This window comes from Pygocentrus nattereri, chromosome 20, assembly GCF_015220715.1.
Source record: "Pygocentrus nattereri isolate fPygNat1 chromosome 20, fPygNat1.pri, whole genome shotgun sequence".
In the NCBI taxonomy this organism is placed as follows: Eukaryota; Metazoa; Chordata; class Actinopteri; order Characiformes; family Serrasalmidae; genus Pygocentrus; species Pygocentrus nattereri.
This window is the reverse complement of record NC_051230.1, coordinates 32,719,710-32,742,267: the sequence shown is the minus strand read 5'-3', so window position 1 is coordinate 32,742,267 and position 22,558 is coordinate 32,719,710. Positions and strand designations below refer to the sequence as shown.

The window sequence follows — 22,558 nt, the reverse complement described above, 5'->3', positions numbered from 1 at the left end:
AAGGGTTTAACTGCAGTTAATCCAGCTCAGTTCTTCAGCTCCTACTGCAGCACTCATAGGAACCGGGTTAATAAAACATATTTATCATTCCATCATGTGATCACTTCTGTTAAAGGATGAAAAAGGTGTTGTTTCACAAAAAAAAATGTTTTATAGTCATGAAAAGTTCATCATTATTAACTGCCTCTTTGATTAATGCATGAGGGCAACATGAAAGAACATCTACTCCAAAGCTCCAGCTAGTGTCTGTGAGCCCATTGTACCCTGAATATTTTCCAACCACAAACTGACCAGAAGCTATTTTCATCAACACGCTGCATCAAAGCCACACGGCTGCTCTTTAACACGTCTCCATTTTCTATAACCACAGATAAACAGCAGAGTTTTTACTGTCAGCAGCAGTTAATTCAGTCGATGCAGCTACAATAAGGCCAGAACAGTGGGTATGCGGTGAAGTGTCAAGGCAAAACTGTAGATTAGATTTGCTGAAAAGTTTCAAACCTTCATTTTATCATGGTTTAATATGTAAAGCAGAGACTGATAGGGGAAATATTATATGTAATGATCCGTCAGACCTTTTCTAGACAATGTTTATGCTGTAAAACCTCAGAAAATTTCAACTATAAGCACAAGCATCTTAGTGATTTATAGGCCCGACCTAATTTATATCCAAATGATCTAATCTAAGCATTTAAGGATCTGCTTAAGCGTCACAGCGCTGTGGTAAAGGGCTGTTTTTCTGCCTGGCCTGCTTGACCCCCTGTATTGTGATGAACAGTCTGTCAGAGAACAGGCAGAATTGGCTTTGTCTGTTATTAGTTTTCTGTATTTAGTTTTGTTTGCATGTCATTTTTGAAAGAAGAGTATAAAATGTATGAAATATGTCTAAAAACCTAAAGATGTATCATATAAAACCAGTGGTCCATGAACGCTTTAGCCTTAGCCTGACCAGTTCCAGGAAAACAACCTGAATTACAATTTTTACCTGAATTAAAATATAACTGATATAAATTCACGATCTCTGTAAATCAGGAACTACATAAAGCACCTGCTACATTACCGTGTGGCTCTTCTTGATGCTCTTAGGCAGTTTCTGAGCCTTGGTTCCTCTCAGTGGCTCTTCTCATGCTCTTAGGCAGTTTCTGAGCCTTGGTTCCTCTCAGTGGCTCTTCTCATGCTCTTAGGCAGTTTTTGAGTCCTGGTTCCTCTCAGTGGTTCTCCCTCATGCTCTTAGGGAGTTTCTCCTTTGTGTTCATAGAGATTCCTGTTGCTTCCTTTCAGTCATTCTTCATGTTTTAGAGAGATTTTCTTTTCAGGTCTTGGTTCCTCTCTGTTCTTTCTCAAGCTTTTAGGATTTTTTTCTTTTGAGACACTGAAATGAATTTCTTTAAAAGTGCCTTTTCCCTTTTTGATAAACATGTCAGTGTTTGTTATAAAAATAGTGCCTTGACACTTTCAGTGATGGACTCTTTTCCACGGAGTCTCAGAGAATATATATGCTTATTTGAATGACCACAGTGTTTGGAAACGTCTACATCTCTTCTCTTCTGTCTTTGAGATGGACCACAAAGACAAATGAACAGTACTGTCATTGTCATTAAATGAAATAAATGACATGTTTGTGAAATGTGTTGTAAAGAATGGTAGAGACAAACACTCAGCTTGGAGAAAATGTGTGAGTTCTTTTGCTGAGTGATCAAAACTTCTGGCCTCATCTTAATATGTTATCCTATCATAGTCATAGCTGGTATAAATGATTCTAAAGTGTGGAAATGCACACACTCGAACACACACGTGCTTGTGTTTGAGTGCTTGTGTGTGACTGCGTGTTTTCATATCATGGTTTGAACATTTTCCAACCACAAAACTGACCTCTGGCCTCTGTACTGTTGCTGTATAATTACCCTTTAGCTTTAAAGAAGGTCATTTATTTCCTTTTCCTCAGAAAAAATCCTGTTATTTAATGATAAAAAGGTTTACTTGTCTTTTAACCAAATCACATGCAATTATGAGTCAATGTTTGTAAAATGGAACAAGATATTAATAAGCAACAAGGTTTTCAGAAACATACGATAAATATGTAAATACGTATATATTACATTATAATTATTATGCCCTGTGATGGACAGGCGGCCTGTCCAGGGTGTTTCCTGCTTTACGCCCATTGACTGGGACTGGGAAAGGCTCCAGCTTGACCCAGAAGGATAGGGGGCATAGAAAGTGTGTGTGTGTGTGTGTGTGTGTGTGTGTGTGTGTGTATTATAATTAATAAATATAGCAAATATGTGAGACAAACACAGTCACGTCAGAGAGAAGCGGTAACATATGGAAACTGCTATAGACGGATTTACTGCACTGATTCCCAACAACTGAAGGAATTCATTTGTAACAGTAAACTGGATCAAATCTAACCGCTAGGCTCGATCTTTGTGTGTATAACGGGCTTGCAGACAGAAAACCAAGTTAAAAACCTTTAATGTTTTTCGTCAGACCCTTTTAATGCACCCCTGACTCCTGTTTTATGTCCACTGCTTTGTGAGCTGATGTCAAAGCCCCTCCCACCCCACATTGTTTGACAGTGGAACTTCCTTTCTGATAGAGCTACAGTGGATCTGTGAGGGGCCGCATGTCAGCTATGGCTCTGCTGCTGTGCGGCGTTGGTAAGTGTGTGTTTATTCAGGCTTATAAAATGCAGCATAGATCTAGTTTCATTAAAAATTAAATTATTTATTTATTTATTTTTATTCCAGGACAGTGTTAAAATGCAAAAGCACTGAGAATGTCTGCCGAGTGGCAGCAGAGAGCACTAATGAATATTCACACAGGCAGCTTAGATCAGGCTAGTTCACAGATACGACTATAAACAGACATTCCTTGTTGTTTTATTGTGTTTCAGGTGTGCTGTCAGTGAGTTTGAGCTCTCAGGCTGGTTTAACTGTAGAAGCAGAACCTGGTGATGATGTCACTCTCTGGTGTCAGTACAGCCTCAGTCTGTCAGGTTATATATTCTGGTTCAAACAAACAAACAATTCAGCACCAGATCGCATCGCATGCAGATATTACTCATCATCGTCATCTTCCTCTAACTCCTGTTTCTTCATCCCTGAGAGTAACAGGTCAGTGATGAGAGTGAACTCCACGTTCTCCTCTCTCACTATAACTGCAGTTACTCTCTCTGACTCAGGACTCTATTACTGCTTCATTCAAAAGGAGCAGTTCATGACCTTCAGCACCACAACACGTCTACAAATCAGAGGTACAGTCAGTTATTAGATTAATATTGACTCATAATTTGTTTAATAATGTATTAAGCCATGTGAAACTGTAATACAGGAGACTGAAATAAATTCAGCTTCTCTTTCTTTTCAGAGAGAAATAACGTGACTTCCAAGAAAGCAGAGCAGTCTGCAGAAGGTTTGAGTTGACAGTGTTTTGATGACGGCTAAGGCCTGGACCATCATTAGCCTTTAAAATGATGACTGTTATCACACATGGTGACATTTCTTAGTGAAAATTATGAAATTAAACTATATTTCTGCTGTTTGATTAAAGCTGGCTGCACTTCTAATGTGGTCCTCACGCTGCTGTTTGGAGCTGTGATTGCGGTTCTGCTCAGTGCTCTTCTCATCCTGATCTTCATCAGACAGACTGACCGTAAAGACCAGAGAGACGGTAAAGTGCTGTACGTCTAGTAAAAGTGACTTAATTAACTTTTTAAATGTTATAAAATATCCAGTTCTGTTTTACTGCAGGATCTGCGGAGCTCCCACTGCTGGATCAGCATCTTCAGTGGAGGAACACGACTGCAGTACATTATAATCAGTTACTGTTAAACCAGATGGACAATTAATAAACTAGAACAAAGAACACACTGTGTCTGAGGTTATGTTCCCAGTGATGTCCTCATAACGAACATATGTGAATCATTCATTTATGGTTGCTTAGGATCGTTCAATATAAGAGGAACAGGACGAGGTCATTGTTTCGAGTCTGTAAAGCTGCTTTGTGATATAGACATACATATATTATACATACATATGTAGATTTGTGTTATAAAAAGCACTATACACATTAATCTTGAATTGAATTGTAATTGGTCCATTACTGGATTGCAGTGTTTGCAGTGGAGTGTAGACTGTGGTTCAGGTTCAGTGTCTGAGCGGAAGGGACGAACTCCTCTTTTTGAGTCTGTGAAACTGCTTTGTGTCAACACCTGTTATAAAAAGCCCTATACAAATGAATTTTTAATTAAATCATAATTGGTCCGTTACTGGATTGCAGTGTTCACAGTGTGTGGAGAATGTGGTTGGGAGTTTTTGTTGATTTGGTGAAGGTTTATATTATCCATCCATCCATCCATTTTCTAAGCTACTTCTCACTCAGGGTTGCAGGGGGGCGCTGGAGCCTATCCCAGTGGTCATCGGGCGGAAGGCAGGATACACCCTGGACAGGTCGAAAGTGTTTGTAGTATTTGTAACTGTATCTTCCAGTTGGTGGCAGCATTTCAGCAGGTTTTTTTTTGGGGGGGGGTGACTTGTGGTACCACTAGGAGGGAGCAGATAGCAAGACCAGCATAGTTTTCCTTGGCAAGCCTGTCTCTATTATTATATAACAGCAGTGACATTTCTCTTTACTCTCTGCTCTGATACAGTACAGAGATCATTTGCTGTTCTGTTCTAGCTCTATTGCTCTAATGAGTCCTGAGTACATGTTCCTAGTGTTATTAACAGCACTGATAATGACAGTGGTTGAGCTGTAAGTAGGTATTTAGTGGTCATGCATTGTTGTTTTCACTGTACAGTGAACCATACACCTCAGTTCTGTTTACTATTAATGCAGTTCAGTTCTGATTTTACAACTGACCTGCCTGTTCTACAACTTCTGGCCTGGAAAATTACTGTTCTTGCGATCTTTTCCTCGTCCAGATGCCACAACATCTAAACTACACATATTCTGTGGTTACTTTTAGAAGTACTGTCAAATAGTCCACTGCTACTAATTAATTAATTAAATGAACAGAGTCTTAGTTTATTACATTAACTACCCATATATTATATGGTAGTTATATATAGTTAATATATAGTTTTGTGTGTTGAGGGTAAAACTCACTCACTTTATGATGGGAAAAGGCTCAATCCAGCTCCTACTCCTAGTCCCTACATGTATGAAGATGTATTTTTACTAGTCCAGCCCCTTTAAGAGCAAGCTTCCCACCAAGGGCTGCTCCAAGCTGGAAATCCATGAGATGGAGCAGTAGAGTCCTCCAGCAGTAGAGTCCTCAGTGGCTTATCACCTCCACTCAAACTGCCGTGCTATACCTGCCTCCATCCACTGCTCCCCAGTGTTAGGAATTTTGGGGACCAAAACCTTAGCTCCTCCTCCAGTTCCAGAAAGGAAGGGAGCACAGGGGCTTTCAAACACAGTTCAAAGTGTCCCAAGCACCCAGTTCAGGGGACAAAGAAATAAAGTATGCACAATCTAGGGCCGAGGGTGATGTGCTTCCCACATTTCAGAACACAAAAAACTTCCCCATGTTCTCCACTAGACGGAGTTCACGCTCCCTCTCTGATGCAATTCTGCTGTTTCCCTGTTTCCCGCCGGTGACACCAACACAGAAAACTACAGGGGCGTGTTCACTGCTCGAGTGGACCAGTGGCACGCATGCGTAGTTCACCCTTGGGTTCTGTCAACAGTCTCTCAAGGCTACAGTTCAATATGAAACCACCCAGATTCAACAGTGTGCTGGTTTTGATAGCCAGTAGAGATTCAGCTCTCGTCCTATGGGACGAGATTGCGTCTCTGTTAAACGAACAAGCGATTAGTGTTGTTACAGAGGAGGAAAGCAAGCAGGGCTTTTACTCACTTTACTTTGTCGTTCCAAAGAAAGAGAGCTCGCTTCGGCCCATTTTGGATCTCAGTGTGTTAAGTGACTCTTTTTAATCCCACAAATGGGGAAATTTCCCCTCCGCATTTAACCCATCCGTGAAGTGAAACACCACATACACACTAGTGAACACACACACACTAAGGGGCAGTGAGCACACTTGCCCGGAGCGGTGGGCAGCCCAATCCACAATTGGGGGTTAGGTGTCTTGCTCAAGGACATCTCAGTCATGGACTGTTGGTGAAGGGGATTAAACCGGCGACCTTCCAGTCACAGGGTCAGTTCCCTAACCTCTAGCCCACAACTGCCCCTGATAGAGATGGTTCCTAGCAGAGGATGGTAAACAGACCTCTATACAAGTATACATTCAGGATGTTAACACACAAAGTGCTTTGTCGATCGCTTCGACAGGGTGATTGGTTTGTAACAATAGATCTGTCAGATGCCTATTTTCACATAGACATCTACCCCTCACACAGAAAATTACATTCCCTAAAATAATATATGTCAAAATCATTGGCACTCACCCCTACATAGTTGTGATCTCTGAGGTATAGTAATAAGGGACAGGCAATATGGTAAAGTATGAAATAGATAAAAGCTAATCACTGAGTCTCAATCACTAATGCAAACTTCAACAATCTAGTTCACAAGTCTAACTGGTGTATGGCTCCAAAATCAACCAGGTGAATAACATTAGGAGAGTAGCAAAAACCACAGCTTCCCTGGAGACCTCCATGGACTACGTGGTGAAAACACCGCAGACCAACTGCATCTCATGGCTGTTGCTTTTTCAAAGGTGAATATTCATTCACCAACCAATAACAGCATGCATGGTAGTCAGCTGAAATCAGTCTCACCAGATCAACTGATCCAAACAGCTCCACCTAGAGAACAGAGCAAAAGGCAAAATAAAGCGTGAACTAGAACGGACGTAAATCTCAAAATGCTGCAAAGCTAACACAAAGGCCAAGGTCTCTTTTAAAATAGTCAAGTAATTACATTCATAACATGAATTTCTTTGAAAAATAACAAACTGGGTGGGCAATTCCTGCATCATCCTCTTGCAAAAGAACAGCTACAACCCCAGTATTGCTAGCATCAATTTCCAACTTAATAGGACACTCAAAGTTTGGGGCAGTAAGTACAGGGGCACAGCAAAGCAAAGCCTTAACATTATCAAAAGCTTTCTGACAGTCAAGAGACCAAATGAAAGAATAAGAGCACAAAGTAAGTTAGTGAGAGGAAAGACCACAGTGGCAAAATTTCTACACACAGTTCTTAATTCCTGACAACACCTTAATTCCTGAAAGGTAGCAAGAGCATTTTTCATCCCAAAAGCCATCATTGTATACTGTAGGAAGTCAGGTGTAACAAAAGCTGAAATGTCTGATGTACGGCATGTTAAGGGGATCTAGCTTACTTACGTAGTGTGCAGAACCGAAATTGTCTACTTAATCTACCTTGTGAAGCAAAGGAAAATGATGAAAGCGGGTTCACTGCATTAACCTTTCAATAATCTGTGCAGAATCATAACATACCATCAGGTTTTGGACCTAGAATGCAAGGGGGGAGCTCCATAGGCTGGAACTAGACACAGCAAAACCATTGTCTAGTGTAATAACCTGAGTTTTGTGCAATCAGGATACTTTATTTGTTGAAAAATGCATTTCATTTCATTATGCAGTGAGGCATTAAATGTATTTCATTTTGTTATAAATAAATAGATAATTTCATCGTTCTACAGAAAGAAAAAAAAACGAGTTAAAAATAGTAAATTCACTTAATTATTTCATGATTGTTTATAAGTTAACACCCAGGTATTTGTCATGATTTCAAGTGTGCTCGCGAAATGTGAGTTCGTGAGGGAAAGTAAAATAACGTGAGAAGTGAGTTCGGGGAAAGAAAAAAAGCGCGGACTGGTGTGTGTTCGGGTGGACAGGCACGGAGATCGTTTGAGCCCAGAAAACGTTATAAAAGTGCTTGCTGCTGAGTTTGTCCGGCTTGGATCCTCGTTCCTTACTCCAAATGATCGCGGGAGGAGATCGTGGCCGACCTGCACGGTAGAGGAGTGAGTTTGAACGAGTTTTGAGGACCAAGTCGAGGAGCTAAGCTACGCTAGAGCTAGCGCTGCTGCCGACCGTGAGGATTTCGGTGTTGTGCATCTTCTGAGTTCGTGACGACGAGGAAAGTACTTCAGACCGGTAGTGTTACTGTTTTCATTAAGGGATATGAGCTCCAACGCGCGCCACCAAACTTAGGAGTGAGTTTTCATACAATACTAAGAGTGCACTCTAAAAAAAACTTTAAAACTATACAAAAAGGCCGAAGTTAATTTATTTTTGACTGGGGAGTTTGTGTTATGTTTGGCATTTCATTAATATAAATTTCTAAAAAGTACATTATTGTGTGGATATTGTTTTTTGTTGTACACTATATTTGTTTACCGTGGGAAATCTCTTTAGAATCAGTTAAACTCCTAGACACAGTTCATATACATTGGAATGTCTTTTTCACCACAGTGAGATTACAAATTGAAGAGAACCTACGAAAGGTGGTATCTTATAGCGAGCTGAGTGGTGAAAGGGTTACACTAGTAAATACTGTAACCAGTTTTCAACATGGCGCCCCCCAAGGCAGACGTGTTTGCATGCTCTGCTCAAGAATGCCGGCTTTTTCTTCTTTTTCTGTGCATTAATGCTCTCTTTACAGTGCACAAGTGCCAGGCACTTTTAACTTATGACAGACAAACTCTGCTGGACATCGCAAAAGACAACAAACATGGATTTAGTGGTTTTATTCCACCGGAGCTACAACCCATTGTCCGCTCCCGCAGCCACCACCAGGAAGACCCAGACCTACCGACCGCGAGTGAGCATGCTGATCTGAGGAGAGCGCTTCAGAGGCGGCGACGCAAGCGAGGCAAGAGAGGAGGGCTGCATGCTAGGCTAAAGGCTCGCGCTAGCCGACCACCAGTGCCTAGCCTCTTGCTAGCTAACGTGCGGTCATTGGAGAACAAGCTGGACGAGCTGAGAGCTAGGATAACATCTCAGCGGGAAACAAGAGAGTGCTGCACAATTTTCACTGAAACCTGGCTCTCAGACAGAGTACCGGACAGTGCTATCCAGCTAGAGACTCACTCTGTGCATCGCGGAGATCGCACGGCAGCCTCCGGTAAGGCTAAGGATGGAGGTGTGTGTGTGTTTTTAAACAACGCGTGGTGTAGAGACATACGGACCGTTTATAAGCACTGCTCACCAGACCTGGAGTTCCTGCTGTTAAAATGTCGTCCCTATTATCTACCAAGGGAATTTTGTGTTTATATAAATCTGCGAGCTAACTCTGCGGCAGCGCTCGGCAAACTCCATGACGTCATCAGCGCGTTAGAGACGGCTCACCCTGATGCCGTGTTTATCATTGCCGGTGATTTCAACCAGTGCAACTTACGGACTGTATTTCCGAAATACTTCCAACACGTGGACGTTCCAACTCGTGACAAAAACATCCTGGATCATGTGTACAGTAATGTACGCGGTGCATACAGGGCTGCACCCTGCCCCCACTTTGGACTCATGTTCATGTACCCGGCTTACAGACAAAGACTGAAACAAACAAATCCGGTTACCAAAACAGTTCAAGTATGGTCTCCTGAGTCTGAGAGCATACTGCAGGATTGTTTTGCTACGACAGACTGGGATGTGTTTAAAGCTGCAGCCACTATGGAGGACTCTTCTGTCAGCATTCAGGAATATGCTGAACATGTGTCTGGTTACATCAGCATGTGTGTGGAAAACATCGTGCCCACCACACAAGTGAAGAGGTTTCCCAACCAGAAGCCCTGGATTAACAGTCAGGTACGACACATGCTCCGTGCTCGCTCTCTTGCATACAGATCAGGCAATGAGACAGAGTACAAAGCTGCGAAGTACAGACTGAGGAAAGTCATCACAGCAGCCAAGAGGCAGTACAGGGAGAAACTGGATGGCTTCTACTCCACTGCTGACTCCAGGCAGATGTGGCAAGGCCTACAACACATCACAGATTACAGGACTATCACCAGCAACATCAGCTACACAGACAGCCTACTGGACGACCTCAACATCTTCTACAGTCGTTTCGAAACCTCCAGCACTAGCACTGGGAGGTTCACACACACACACAGCCCCCATCCCTAAGAAGAGCCCCCCCACCTGCCTGAATGACTACAGACCAGTAGCACTCACTCCAATCATTATGAAGTGCTTTGAGAGAGTGGTGCTGGCCCACATCCAAGACAGCATACCGGACACGCTGGACCCCCTGCTGGACGCCTACCGTCACAACAGATCCACCTTGGACGCAGTCGCTGCTGCCCTTCAATACTCCCTCTCCCACCTGGAAAACAAAGACTCCTACATCAGGATGCTCTTTGTTGACTACAGCTCAGCCTTCAATACGGTCATCCCACACAAACTCACCCACAAACTCTCCACACTCGGCCTGCACCCCACCCTCTGTGACTGGCTTCTGGACTTTCTGACTGGCAGGCCCCAGTCTGTCAGGATCAGCAACAGGACTTCAGCCAGCATCACCACCTACATCGGCACTCCACAGGGCTGCGTCCTCAGCCCTATTCTCTACACCCTGTTCACCCATGACTGTGTCGCCTCCCACAAGGACAACATCATCCTGAAGTTTGCTGACGACACAGCAGTGATAGGACGTATCACTGGTGGAGATGAAGCAGCCTACAGGAGGGAGGTGACCAGACTGGTATCATGGTGTGATGAAAACAACCTCATCCTCAACACGGACAAGACGAAGGAGCTGATAGTGGACATGAGGAAGGAGAGGAGACCTCATCGGCCACTTTTCATCCAGGAGCTCGAGGTGGAGAGGGTGAGCAGCTTTAAATACCTGGGTGTCCACATCAGTGAGGACCTCACATGGTCACTGAACACCAAGCAGCTAGTCAGAAAGGCTCAACAGCGGCTGTACTTCCTGATGAGGCTGAGGAAGTTTGGGATGTCTCCGGTGATCCTCAGCAACTTCTACAACTGCATCATTGAGAGCCTCCTGACCAGCTGCATCACCGTGTGGTACGGCAGCTTGACCGTGATGGACTGTAAATGCCTACAGAGAGTGGTGAAGACTGCAGAGAAGATCACCGATTCTCCACTGCACTCTCTGCAGAACATTTACAACCACAGAGTCCAAAGGAAGGCTGCCTCCATCATCAAAGACCCCACCCACCCCCAGCACGGACTGTTCAAACCTCTGCCCTCAGGCCGGAGGTATAGGAGTATGATGTGCAAGACCTCCAGACTAAAGAACTCCTTCTTCCCCACCGCAATCAGAGTTCTGAATCAGAAATAACTATTCACACTTCGGTCTGCCAGACTTAGGTACAGACGTATGATGTGTATCCCACTGGTAAAGAACTCTTTCCTCAGGAATAACCTGCACCTACTGCCACTTTAACTGTAGCACATGTTTACAATTGCACTATTGCACTTTACCACTCATTTCTGCTGCAGATAATCATGTTCCCGGCAAGGCACAGCACCATCCATCCATACCACTGAAATTTATACACTGTAACCTAACCTGTTGTAAATTTAAAAACCTCTATTAGTAGCCTATATTTAGTGCGTTATTTCTTGATTAATATATATGCTTGTATATATACTCTTTTGTATTATGTATGTTATATTTGGCATTCTTAGCGAGGAGCAAAGTAAGCTTTTCATTGTATATAAGGAAACTTGTTTCCTCTGTGCAAATGACAATAAACACTTTGAAATTGAAATTGAAATTACATTTTGCACAGTGGCAAAAGTGCTTTATGAAAACTGAACAGAATTATACCGATCAGGCATCACATTATGAGCACGTCTTTGTTTCTGCACTCACTTTCCACTTTATCAGCTCCACTTACTGTATAGCTGCACTTTGTAGTTCTACAGTTACAGACTGTAGTCCATCTGTTTCTCTGATACTCTGTTACCCTGTTCTTCAGTGGTCAGGACCCCCATGGACCCTCACAGAGCAGGTACTATTCAGGTGGGAGGTGCTTTCAGACCTGCCATGGTTGGCGCTGACTTTTCACAGTGCAGCCCAACTTTTTCACAGCACAACACACACTAACACACCCCCACTACAACAGTGTTACTGCAGTGCTGAGAATGATCCATCACCCAAGTAGTACCTGCTCTGTGAGGGTCCATGGGGGTTCTGACCACTGAAGAACAGGGTAACAGAGTATCAGAGAAACAGATGGACTACAGTCTGTAACTGTAGAACTACAAAGACCAGCTGTACAGTAAGTGGAGCTGATAAAGTGGACGATGAGTGTAGAAACAAGGAGGTGGCCATAAGATTTGTGAGATTTGTGCTTTTTCCCAGTGAGTAGAAGTGCACTCAGCTCGTTCTTACTGACCGGTGATCCGGAACAGGTTCCTTAAATGTGATGGAGACTGATGTTTTGCTTGGAGATTTGCATGGTTGCCATTCTGAATGATCACCACCCATTTTATTTTAACCATTTATATTTTTACAGTGATGGGGAAAATAGTGTCAGTGATACAATGAGAATTGACCTATGTATTACATGAAGTATTTTAGAATACATTACTTTATTATTAATCTTTTATTTTCACCATTCTTGGAGGGAACCATCTTATTCAAAGGTTTCTCATCTGTGCTGTGGAGTGAACAAAAACATTTATAATTATTTTGCTGTTGTGGTTTCTTTAGTTGCGATGCTGTAAAGGTGTAGGAACAAACTCTTCGGTGACACTCGTCTCTTGCATATAAAGATGTTTATTAGCATTGAGAGGTCGAAGTCACAGACAAGCCTTCGCGAACCAAGCTTGGAGAGAAAAGCCAATTGTTTCTCTGACACGTCCGTTTACAACTCCAGGTTTTATACCGGTGTGGACATCTGGTTTCTGTCCTCAATTGTGATATATGGATCTTCTTTAGCCAAATTTGGTATAAACATACGTTATTGTCCAGAGTAGCCCCAGTCTAATATATAGCATTGTTTACATTCAGGGGGGGCCCATCCTGTGCAGCTGCCTCCTGAATAAGCTCCACCATATTTCAGTCAGAGGCCCACAGGATAAACTCAACCAGAATCTACACAGTCTAATAATCAATATGATAGAAAATAATGTTACGACTATAGAATTAATAAGGTCAAATTCACCACAGTTCCCCCCTTTTTTGGGACATTTACGTCTCAAAAAACCAAGGAAAGGCTCTTACTAGCATACTTTAAATACATGGAGTGCGAGAACGAAAAACCTGTCAGGCAGCTTTCTTTCTTAAATGTCCATCAAACAATCTAGACAGGAAAAAGTCTCTCGTGGTCCTCCTGCCCTGAGCAACCACCTATTGTACTCCATGTCAATCTCAAAAGGATGATAACAAATCACTTTGGCAAATACATTTGAAACCTCAGAAAATAAAATCAAAAATGTCCACCTTCCAGCTGGTCAACCCATCGGACTTTCCAGCAGACCTATCCCTGCCTAGCAACCATATCCCTAGCCATCGAAAAAGAAAAAAACATCTGAGGTCCCAATGTACTTACCCCATAACAGAAACATCATTCTTCAAACAGGTACAATAAACAGAATCTCACCAATTATAACATAATGGAACACAAACAAATACTTGTACAGGTATATATAAACATAAGAATATGTCTCCTCCTTGACTCTGGACAGTCCATCACAGCATCGTGGTGTCAATGATGTCGTGAATAGGAACATCCTCCAGTCCATTTTATTTTCTCTGTTGGGACAAGTTCCTTCAGCATTCCCAGTGGCCTTTCCCCCCTTTTTTCTCTCATACTAGAGGAAAGAAAGAAAACACCAGCCAGTATCTTTTTGCAAAACCACTGACATACAGTAATATATTGATTAATACATTAGTTAATATAAATCAAATAAATGAAAATTAAGTATCCCATTACATAATGACAAAAGACAAGAATAAATATCAAGATTATAATAAGCTCAATACTCAAATTGGATATTTATCCATCAATTTAGGTGTTAGCACTTCTTCCTCTTCTATATCAGTCATCTGTAAGACTGACAACTGATCTTTTTCCCCTGGCATCCCAACTCCTACCCATTTCAATATCATAGCTTTCGCACAGGTCAATATCAGTGTACAAAAACAAAACATAACACAAAAAAATATAACCACTGCTATCAAAACCTGAACCATAGCTGACCCCAACGGACCCAACTTCTCTAACAACCAAGCATTAGCTGACCATCCAGCTCCCTCAGAAGGACCAAATGCATCTCTTATATGTTTCAATGCATCTATAACATTAGTTATGTTATCAGTGCTATCAGGAATTAAAGTATAACAGTCGTCTCCTGTCAAATTCAAAGCCACACAAAGACCTCCTTGTTTAGCTAAAATGTAATCAAGCGCCATATCATGTTTTAACAATGTCAATCTATGACTCTTTTGAGTATTGGACAAATATTCAAAACCCTTTATTGTCTCATTTGCAAAACCTTGTAATGTATAAGTAATATTATCAATATGATAAGCCAAAAACGTCACACCATACCATGGAAATATTCCAATTCCCCACTTCTCTCCAAGACTTATTCTCCAATGATAAGCTTCCAAGTCATGAAATTTTGCCATCTCTCTTTTCCTCCTATTTCCCAAATGACCACTTGATGAGTTCTCACGAGGATCTTGTCCTATCCCTACAGTAAAAACTTCATACGGTAGCTTTAACGTTGCCATATAACAACAACCTGTCCATCCATATGGCAAAAATATATAAGCTTTATCACCACAAACCCACCAAATGTCCTTAAAATTCCCAATAGTTACATTTCCTGGTGAAATTTGATTCCTTACCATTAAAGTTACACTTGACTTTCGCTTTGGTAAATGAAAAACCACTTCATATAAGTTTTCCCAAGGATACTTTGTACGATCACCCAAAGTCATCATATAAGTCTTACACTCTGATATTCCCATAAACACCCCTGGACCTCCACGAGTGTTATTTGAGCAAAAACACTTGTCAGCCTGCACTGGTTTCACCTCTATTGCCTCAGGAATCGCCGTCATCACATCCTCATGCTGATCAAGTTAATTTATGTATGGCAAGTTACTTAACCAAGCACATTCTAACTGGGGTCTAAACAAATTCGATGATATAGCCATCCATCTATTTTGTGGCGAGTGTTGATGGTATAACAACCACGATACTACATAATATTGACATTTGATAGCTAATGGTTCCGGCACCGCTTCTAAAATTAAAGACCATGAACCTGGTGCTGGAACCTTCACTATACATGGACCATCCACTTTACTCACTGATCTCACAGAATGAGTCAACTGCTGAAACCATAAATTTCTCCCCGCAAATGGGTCTGCTATTTTCATTGCTGAGGAATCAAATCCATATGCTTTCCACTTAGCTTCTCTCTTCTGTAATACACGATAACGGTCAATCATATCTTCTGATATCCAATCAGGATAAAAAAACTCATCATCCATCATTGGTTCTCTGATTTCAAAAGTCTCATTACTAGTCTTCACACTAGACTCCATCTTTAGCATAGACTTCTGAGTTACATTTACCCCCTCTTTAAATTTTAATGATGTCATATCAAATGTCTGTGTCACATTTACAGAGTTCATAGGCAACAAAGATGTTGTCTCTGTTTCATTAGCCAAAATTAGCCTTGTCCTATCTTCACTTGTAATGTTTCCTGAAGTGACAATAGTAGAGGCTGTCACCATTGCTGTAGTAACATGCAACCCCTTCAGAGACATAGCTAAAGTAGTAGCCTGTATTGATGTATTAACACTCTTAGTTATTTCCTGAGCTAAAGTAGTAACCCTCATCTGTGTATTATTCACCCTCGGAGTAGTTGCTGTAAGTATTCCAGTAGGACTCACATCTTTTAACACAACTACCACCTTACGAGTTATGTGGCCTTCTCTCCACCCCTTACCAGATGGCACAAACTTAAAATGTTGCTTGAAATAAGTACATGTATATTCTCCCTGATCTTCCCATGTGACATTACGCACAAAAAGTGAACAATCATTCTTAACTTTGAACCACCTCATGGCATTATATAAAAGATACTTCCTCTTATCATGAGGAACTGCATCAACTTCAGGTCCCTCTAACAGCACATCTTCACCACGACTATTTCTCCACTGAGGAGGATTATTACCTCCAACATTAAATCTCTCACATCGACAGGGAAGATAAACCCCTCTTCCTATTTTAGCTCTAACTACTGTCTTTAAAGGATCTGGTGTTGTCAAAATTATCTGAGAAGCTGCTGTAGTTGAATATGACTCATTTAGCAGAGTTATGTTATCTAAAATCCTTTCTCCCTCAATTCTCGTACCGTTTGGGTCTAACTCTTTTCCGAACTGGCCTTGGGCTCCTCCTTCTAACTGAACCCCCTGATGCTCCTGCAGCTGAGTTACTGCCCTTTGTGGCCTTTGACGCTTCACACTCCACTGAAATAGGTTCTGCTGGTTCTGGGACATATTGGAAGTCAATGTCACCAAACCTTTTTTCCTGTCCATTAACTGCAGAGTCACTTCTGGCATCATCAGAAATGTACACAACATCATCAACATCTTCCACCCCATGGACAATCTCACCTTCTGAAATTTGACTCTGGAAATCTCTATGCATTTCGACTTCTTCACATCGTTCTGCATTCCCTTCTGACTGTTTTGAACCCTCATCATGACTCTGCGAACATGGCAACTCATCACTTGGTGCTTTAACACAATGTGAGAAATGATACCACGTTGGAGACCCTTTAACCTGGACTGCGGTTCCTGTACTGCGAACAACTTCAAACGGTCCTTCACGTCGTTCATTATACCACTTCCTTCTAAACACCTTCATGAACACCTTGTCCCCCGGTTGTATTGTGTCCCTCTTTTGCTCATCAAGTCTCTCCTGCACCTCCTCTTTCTTTTGCCTATCAGAAACATACGCAGATATTTTTTTATGCAAGGTCTCCATATATGTAACATATGCTCGCATCTCATCTTCTAAAAGAGATAAGCTCAGACCTTTCCCACTTGTACGTAAACAAGACATTGGCATCCGCCTTCCTGTAAGCAACTCATGAGGTGTCATATGCAAATCACGCAACTCACTTGATCGGCATACCATTAGCGCCAACGGAAGCGCCGCTACCCAATTCAATCCCGTATGCTGACAGATCTTAATACGCTTTTTCAGAACTCCATTCATTCTTTCACAAATTCTCTGACTTTGTGGATGATAGACTGCACCAAACCGCTGCTTGATTCCTAGTTTTTGCAAAATCAGTTTCATTGTCTTATCCACAAACTCTCGTCCATTATCCGAAGATATTCAATCTGGAAGTCCCCATCTACTTATGACTTCCCTACACAGAAACTTAGCCACCGACTGAGCGTCTTTTCGCTTGGTTGGACATGCCTCAGGCCAACGCGAGAAACGATCAACTACTACAAATAAATATCTCTTACCTTCAATTGGTTTTATCATGTCAACATAGTCCACAACTAACTCACGCATAGGACCTCTCGGAGTCGGAATATGACCAGGAGGAACCACTATTCCTCTCCGAACATTATTCTTTAGACAGATAATACACCTGCCTATGACATAGTCAATCTGCTCTAATAAGCATGGAGCCCAAAATCCATACTCCTTTGTGATTTTTCTTCTCACTTCACCTCTAGCCACATGAGCTAAACCATGTGCTTCATGAATCATCAAACCTAACAAATCTGAGGGTGCTACTATCAACCCCTCATGATTCCTCCAAAGACCAGTAGAATCTTGTGTGGCACCTCTACCCACAACTGTCTATCTACTGCGGAAGCCGTTTCCTGCATTAACTGCACATCCTTAAGTGTAATCTTATCCTCCAAATCCACTTCATGAGTAACCAAGAAAACCTTACCCAATTTATCCGCTCCTGTAACTGCTTTTGCTGCTTCATCAGCTGCTTTATTCCCTCATGTAACCTTTGACATATCTGCTTGATGTGCTGCACATTTTGCTATTGCTATTTCTTTAGGCCTCATCATAGCCTGCAACAACTTCACTATTTGAGTATGATGCTGTATGGGAGATCCATCTGTCTTCTTAAACCCTCGGCTCTTCCACACCGCTCCAAACAAATGACAGACATTATGTGCATATGCAGAATCGGTATATATTGTCACTCTCTTACCTTCCGCCAACAAACATGCTTCTGTCAATCCCACTAGTTCTGCTAATTGTGCTGAAGCTGGCTGTGGCACCTCTCCAGCCTTTACTACAACAAAGTCTTCTCCTTGAGCTTCTACCACTGCATAACCTGCACTTAACGTGTCCCCCACACGATAACAGGACCCATCAGTCCAGAATTCCAAATCTGGCTCACACAACGGAAGAGCTTGCAAATCTGAAGTTCTGAAGTTTTGAATATCTCTCTGCTTCTTGAACACAATCATGTGACTCACCATCCTCTGAAGTTGGCAAATTCTCCGCCGGATTAACTGTGACACATCTCACTAGGGTAACATCTTCCTGCTCTAAGAGCCTATAATAGTCTCTTAGTCTAGGCATAGTCAGCATATATTTACCATAGTTCAAGAGATTTCTAAGACTATGGTGAGTAAGAATTGTCACCGGATAACCCATCATGACAGAAGATGCCTTATCATACATCAAAAAAACTCCCACCATTGCTCTATAACACAAAGGCAACCCCATCTCTACATCTGAAAATGCAGTTGAATAATATGAAATAGGCTGAGGGTTTGTCCCTGTGCCCGTTGGCTGGCAAAGAATTGCACATGCATATTTACCCCCTATAGAAGTAGACACATACAACAAAAAATTCTTAGAGTAATCTGGAAGTGCTAATGCTGGGGCTTCCTGTAATCTCTGTTTGATCGTCTCAAATGCTAAAAGACCATCTTGCGTCCAGGCAAGGTTACAGTGAAGCTGAGCACTCCCAGTATCTTTAACCATTGCTCTTAAAGGCCCCGTTAAACTAGCATAGTCTTCTATCCATGCTGAAGAATAACCCGCAATGCCAAGAAACGTCAACATTTCCCTTACTGTCCTGGGCTTAGGTATTTTACGAATAGCCTCTAACTGACTATCAGAAATACTCCTATGTCCCTGTGTTATAATTTGTCCCAAATAAACTACTTTCTCCTGACAATACTGCAACTTCTTTTGAGACGCCTTATGTCCCTTTTCTGCCAATATCTGTAACAACCTAATTGAATCCTCTTGACACGTTTTCTCATCTGGTGAACAAACAATTATATCATTCACATATTGAATTACTGTACTCTTTATTATTTGATCTATCCCTGTCAAATCATCCTTCAACACTTTATTGAAGATATGAGGACTGTGTTTAAACCCTTGTGGCAATCTCTGGTAGTCATAGAACTGTCCGTTATACGTAAACCCAAATAAACCTTGACTCTCTACACTAAGTGGAACACTAAAAAATGCTCCACATAAATCTATCACTGTAAAGTGTGTTGCTTCTGAAGGAATTTGAGCTAACAAAGTATGCGGATCTGGCACTTCTGCAGGAAAATCTGCTACTACTTCATTGACTGCTCTCAAATCATGAACCAGGCGATAAGTTCCATCTGGCTTCTTCACAGGCAGCAACGGCGTATTGCACTGTGGGTTCTGTGCAATCTTCAGTACACCTGCCTTCAAAAGTCCTTCAATTTGTGGTTCAATCCCTCGACTTGCCTCTTCTTTCAATGGATACTGACTTTTCCAGGGAAGCTTAACCCCTTGCCAAAGTTCAACCCTCACTGGTTGAGCTGACTTCACAAGCCCAATGTCAGTACTGTGTTGAGACCATAAACACTCTGGAACTTCCCGCAACATCTTCTCTCTTTTAGGATCAAAATCCTCCTTGGCACTACAAATTGCTTCATGCATCATTCTCACAGTCTGTGGCTGTCCTTGACCTTGAGCAGTAATCATGAGCTTAATAAATCTCTGATCCTCACTTCTCCATATAGCATGATTCTCCTTCAATGGCATGAAAACCACTTCTTCTACTTCTAGCATCATTTGTCCAATATGCTTCTGCTCATACTCCTCAGTCACCCAAAGAGTGACATGTGGTACACTGCTCTCAACATCAAACTCCTCTTGCATATAATCATCTCTGTCCACTTTCATAGCAGCACCTTGTGGTCCCAAAATTATACAACATGACAGTAGTTGAGTCCACTCCGGTTGGCGACTCAACCATTCCTCTGGGTTTGACTTAGTAGTATCCTTAAAATACTTGAGTGTACAATGGAAAGGATACTCTGGAGGCCTCACATTTGGTAGATTTGCTATGATAAACTTCTCCCACAACTTGGCTGGCTTCAAGAAATCTGCACTCAAATTTCCAATCCAGAATACTGTAGAGGCTTTGTCTTCCCCTGTCATCAATAACTGCCGAACAACATCATTAGGCATCTCCACCAGACAACCATCCGGTGTACACTTTATCGTGCAGTTCAATTTGCACAAAGCATCTCGTCCCAAAAGTGGAATAGGTGTATGTTCTGATACCAGTATGGGTATTGTAATTTTCTGATCTTTATAGCAGAGCTCAGTTGGTTCTGTGAGAGGAATCAGCTGTTTCACTCCCTCAAATCCGATTGTCCGAATCCATTGACCAGACATAGGGAGATGTATAGCATCTTCAGGCCGAATACATGTGAAAGCAGCTCCACTATCCACCATCATTTCCAATGATTGGTTATTTACTTTCACTTTTATCGTTGGATCTTTCTCCGGCCCTGACGCTACCAGCTGACACCTCCCCTCCGGATTCTCTGGGCACCCCTAAAACCCTAGTTCCGGACCCCTATAAGGGTTCACTGGTCCTGCGGATGGCCTTGATTGGCCCCTGAATCCTCCTCTGAAATTCCCTCTAAAATTTCCTCTGAAGTTTCCTCCAGGTCTATTACACTCTCTGGCGAAATGGCCAAACTGTCCACAATTGTAGCACACTTCTGAAAATTGTTGAAAATTCGCATTAAACCGTCCTCCTCTTCCTCTTCCTAAGGTTCCTCGACCTCTTCGACTCCAGGTCTGTTCCTCACCAAAGACTGGCTGTGAATTGGGAACAACTGGAACTACTGACGATGGTTGAAACACTTGTGGCTGGGCCTGATTTGGCTGTGGCTGTGATGCTATTTGGTTTCTTGAGAATTGACTCTGCATCACTACCGCTTGATTCTTCTCCTTCTTCTTACTGTCTGTTAATTGAACTTGAGTGAGTTTCCTCAAAGTCTCTTGGTCCTGTTCTTTTTTCTCCTGTTCCTTTTTCCTATACAGTTCCACTTGATGTGCAATATGATCCGTATATACACCCTTGGCCATACTTCTAAGTCCAACAACTTCTGCCAATTTACTTCTCACTGACAGGGGCAAACCCTTCTGTATCTTAGCTCTCAGAATTGACTGTTCCATTTGATTCAAATCTGGATCATTTCCTGTAACATTTCTCCACACATGATGAGCTCTTGACACATACGCTCTCGGGTTTTCTTCCTGTCCCAATGGCTCAATAAAGAGCATACCAAGCTCTACCTGTCTCTTTTCTTTACGCTTCTCCCCTTTTTTACCCTTCTTCTGATCTGCCTTGTATGTAGACACAAGCACCTGCATTGTTTTAATCACATCTAAATTAAGTGTCCCCTCTACTGGCCAAGGTTGGTCAATATCAGGCCAACGCTTATTCCATTTCTCTGATATCTTTGTTATACCTTTAATTAAAGGATTGTTTTTCTGTACCACATCAACAGGAGTAATTACCTTTGAAACTTGAGTAACCTGTTTTGACATTGTAACAGCCCCCTTATACTCCTTCTAATTGAAAACTTAGTTGTTCAGAGTATATTACTTAAACTTATTTTAAAACTACTTAACCCTTCTATTTGTGTACCACTTTCACACTACAGAACTTGCCAACCTCAGAAGAATCAAAAGCCCATCAATAAGTGCCAAGTAGTAACAATACCAATACCTCCTACGAAATTTCAATCCAATTAAACCTCAAAAAATTAAACAATCAGGCTCACACCAACAACCTTGAACCAAACAATACCTCAAATAGGATAGCTCAGTCCGTTGCCAAGTCTCTGTGTTTTATTTTCTCCCTTTTTTGTAATAATTACTACAACATAATTAAGTTACTTATATGTGAACAAATGAATGTACAATTTAAACCCAAACTAAAAAATTCTATTATTATCTTCCACGAAAGCTAGTAAAATGTGTATCAGAAACAGCAATTAGCATGCATTCAAATAAAGAGTTTGTGGATGAAACAAAAAACTGGCCTCTTTTTTTTTCCTGTGTAGAAATCAAGGGTTGGGGTCAGAATTCCATCCGCAAGTCTCCACGTCACACACTCTCTGACTGCCTCCTCTTCTCGTGGCTCCTCCCCCCATATAAGGCAGAGAACAAGCAAAAACTTCAGTACATTTCACAGAACGGAGCCAACCACTTCACTCTCATCAGCACAAAGCCCCCCAATTCATGCACATCACTTCCACAACTCCACAGTTAAACAATTCCACACCACTCATAAAACAGGAGCCTAGCACACCTCATGGACCCACAGTTTTCTCATG

General features: G+C 41.9%; 1 protein-coding gene and 1 gene segment (V, D, J or C); both read left to right on the top strand.

The window, feature by feature from the left end:
* Positions 1 to 22,558, top strand: part of LOC108416077 (H-2 class I histocompatibility antigen, Q9 alpha chain-like) — a 471,933-nt gene that overhangs the window by 356,576 nt on the left and 92,799 nt on the right. The gene's annotated exons all lie outside the window — the stretch shown is intronic.
* LOC108414325 lies at positions 2,616 to 3,861 on the top strand. The segment is given in 5 exon segments: positions 2,616 to 2,660; positions 2,897 to 3,256; positions 3,370 to 3,414; positions 3,553 to 3,672; positions 3,753 to 3,861. Coding segments are annotated over 5 exon segments (657 nt in total).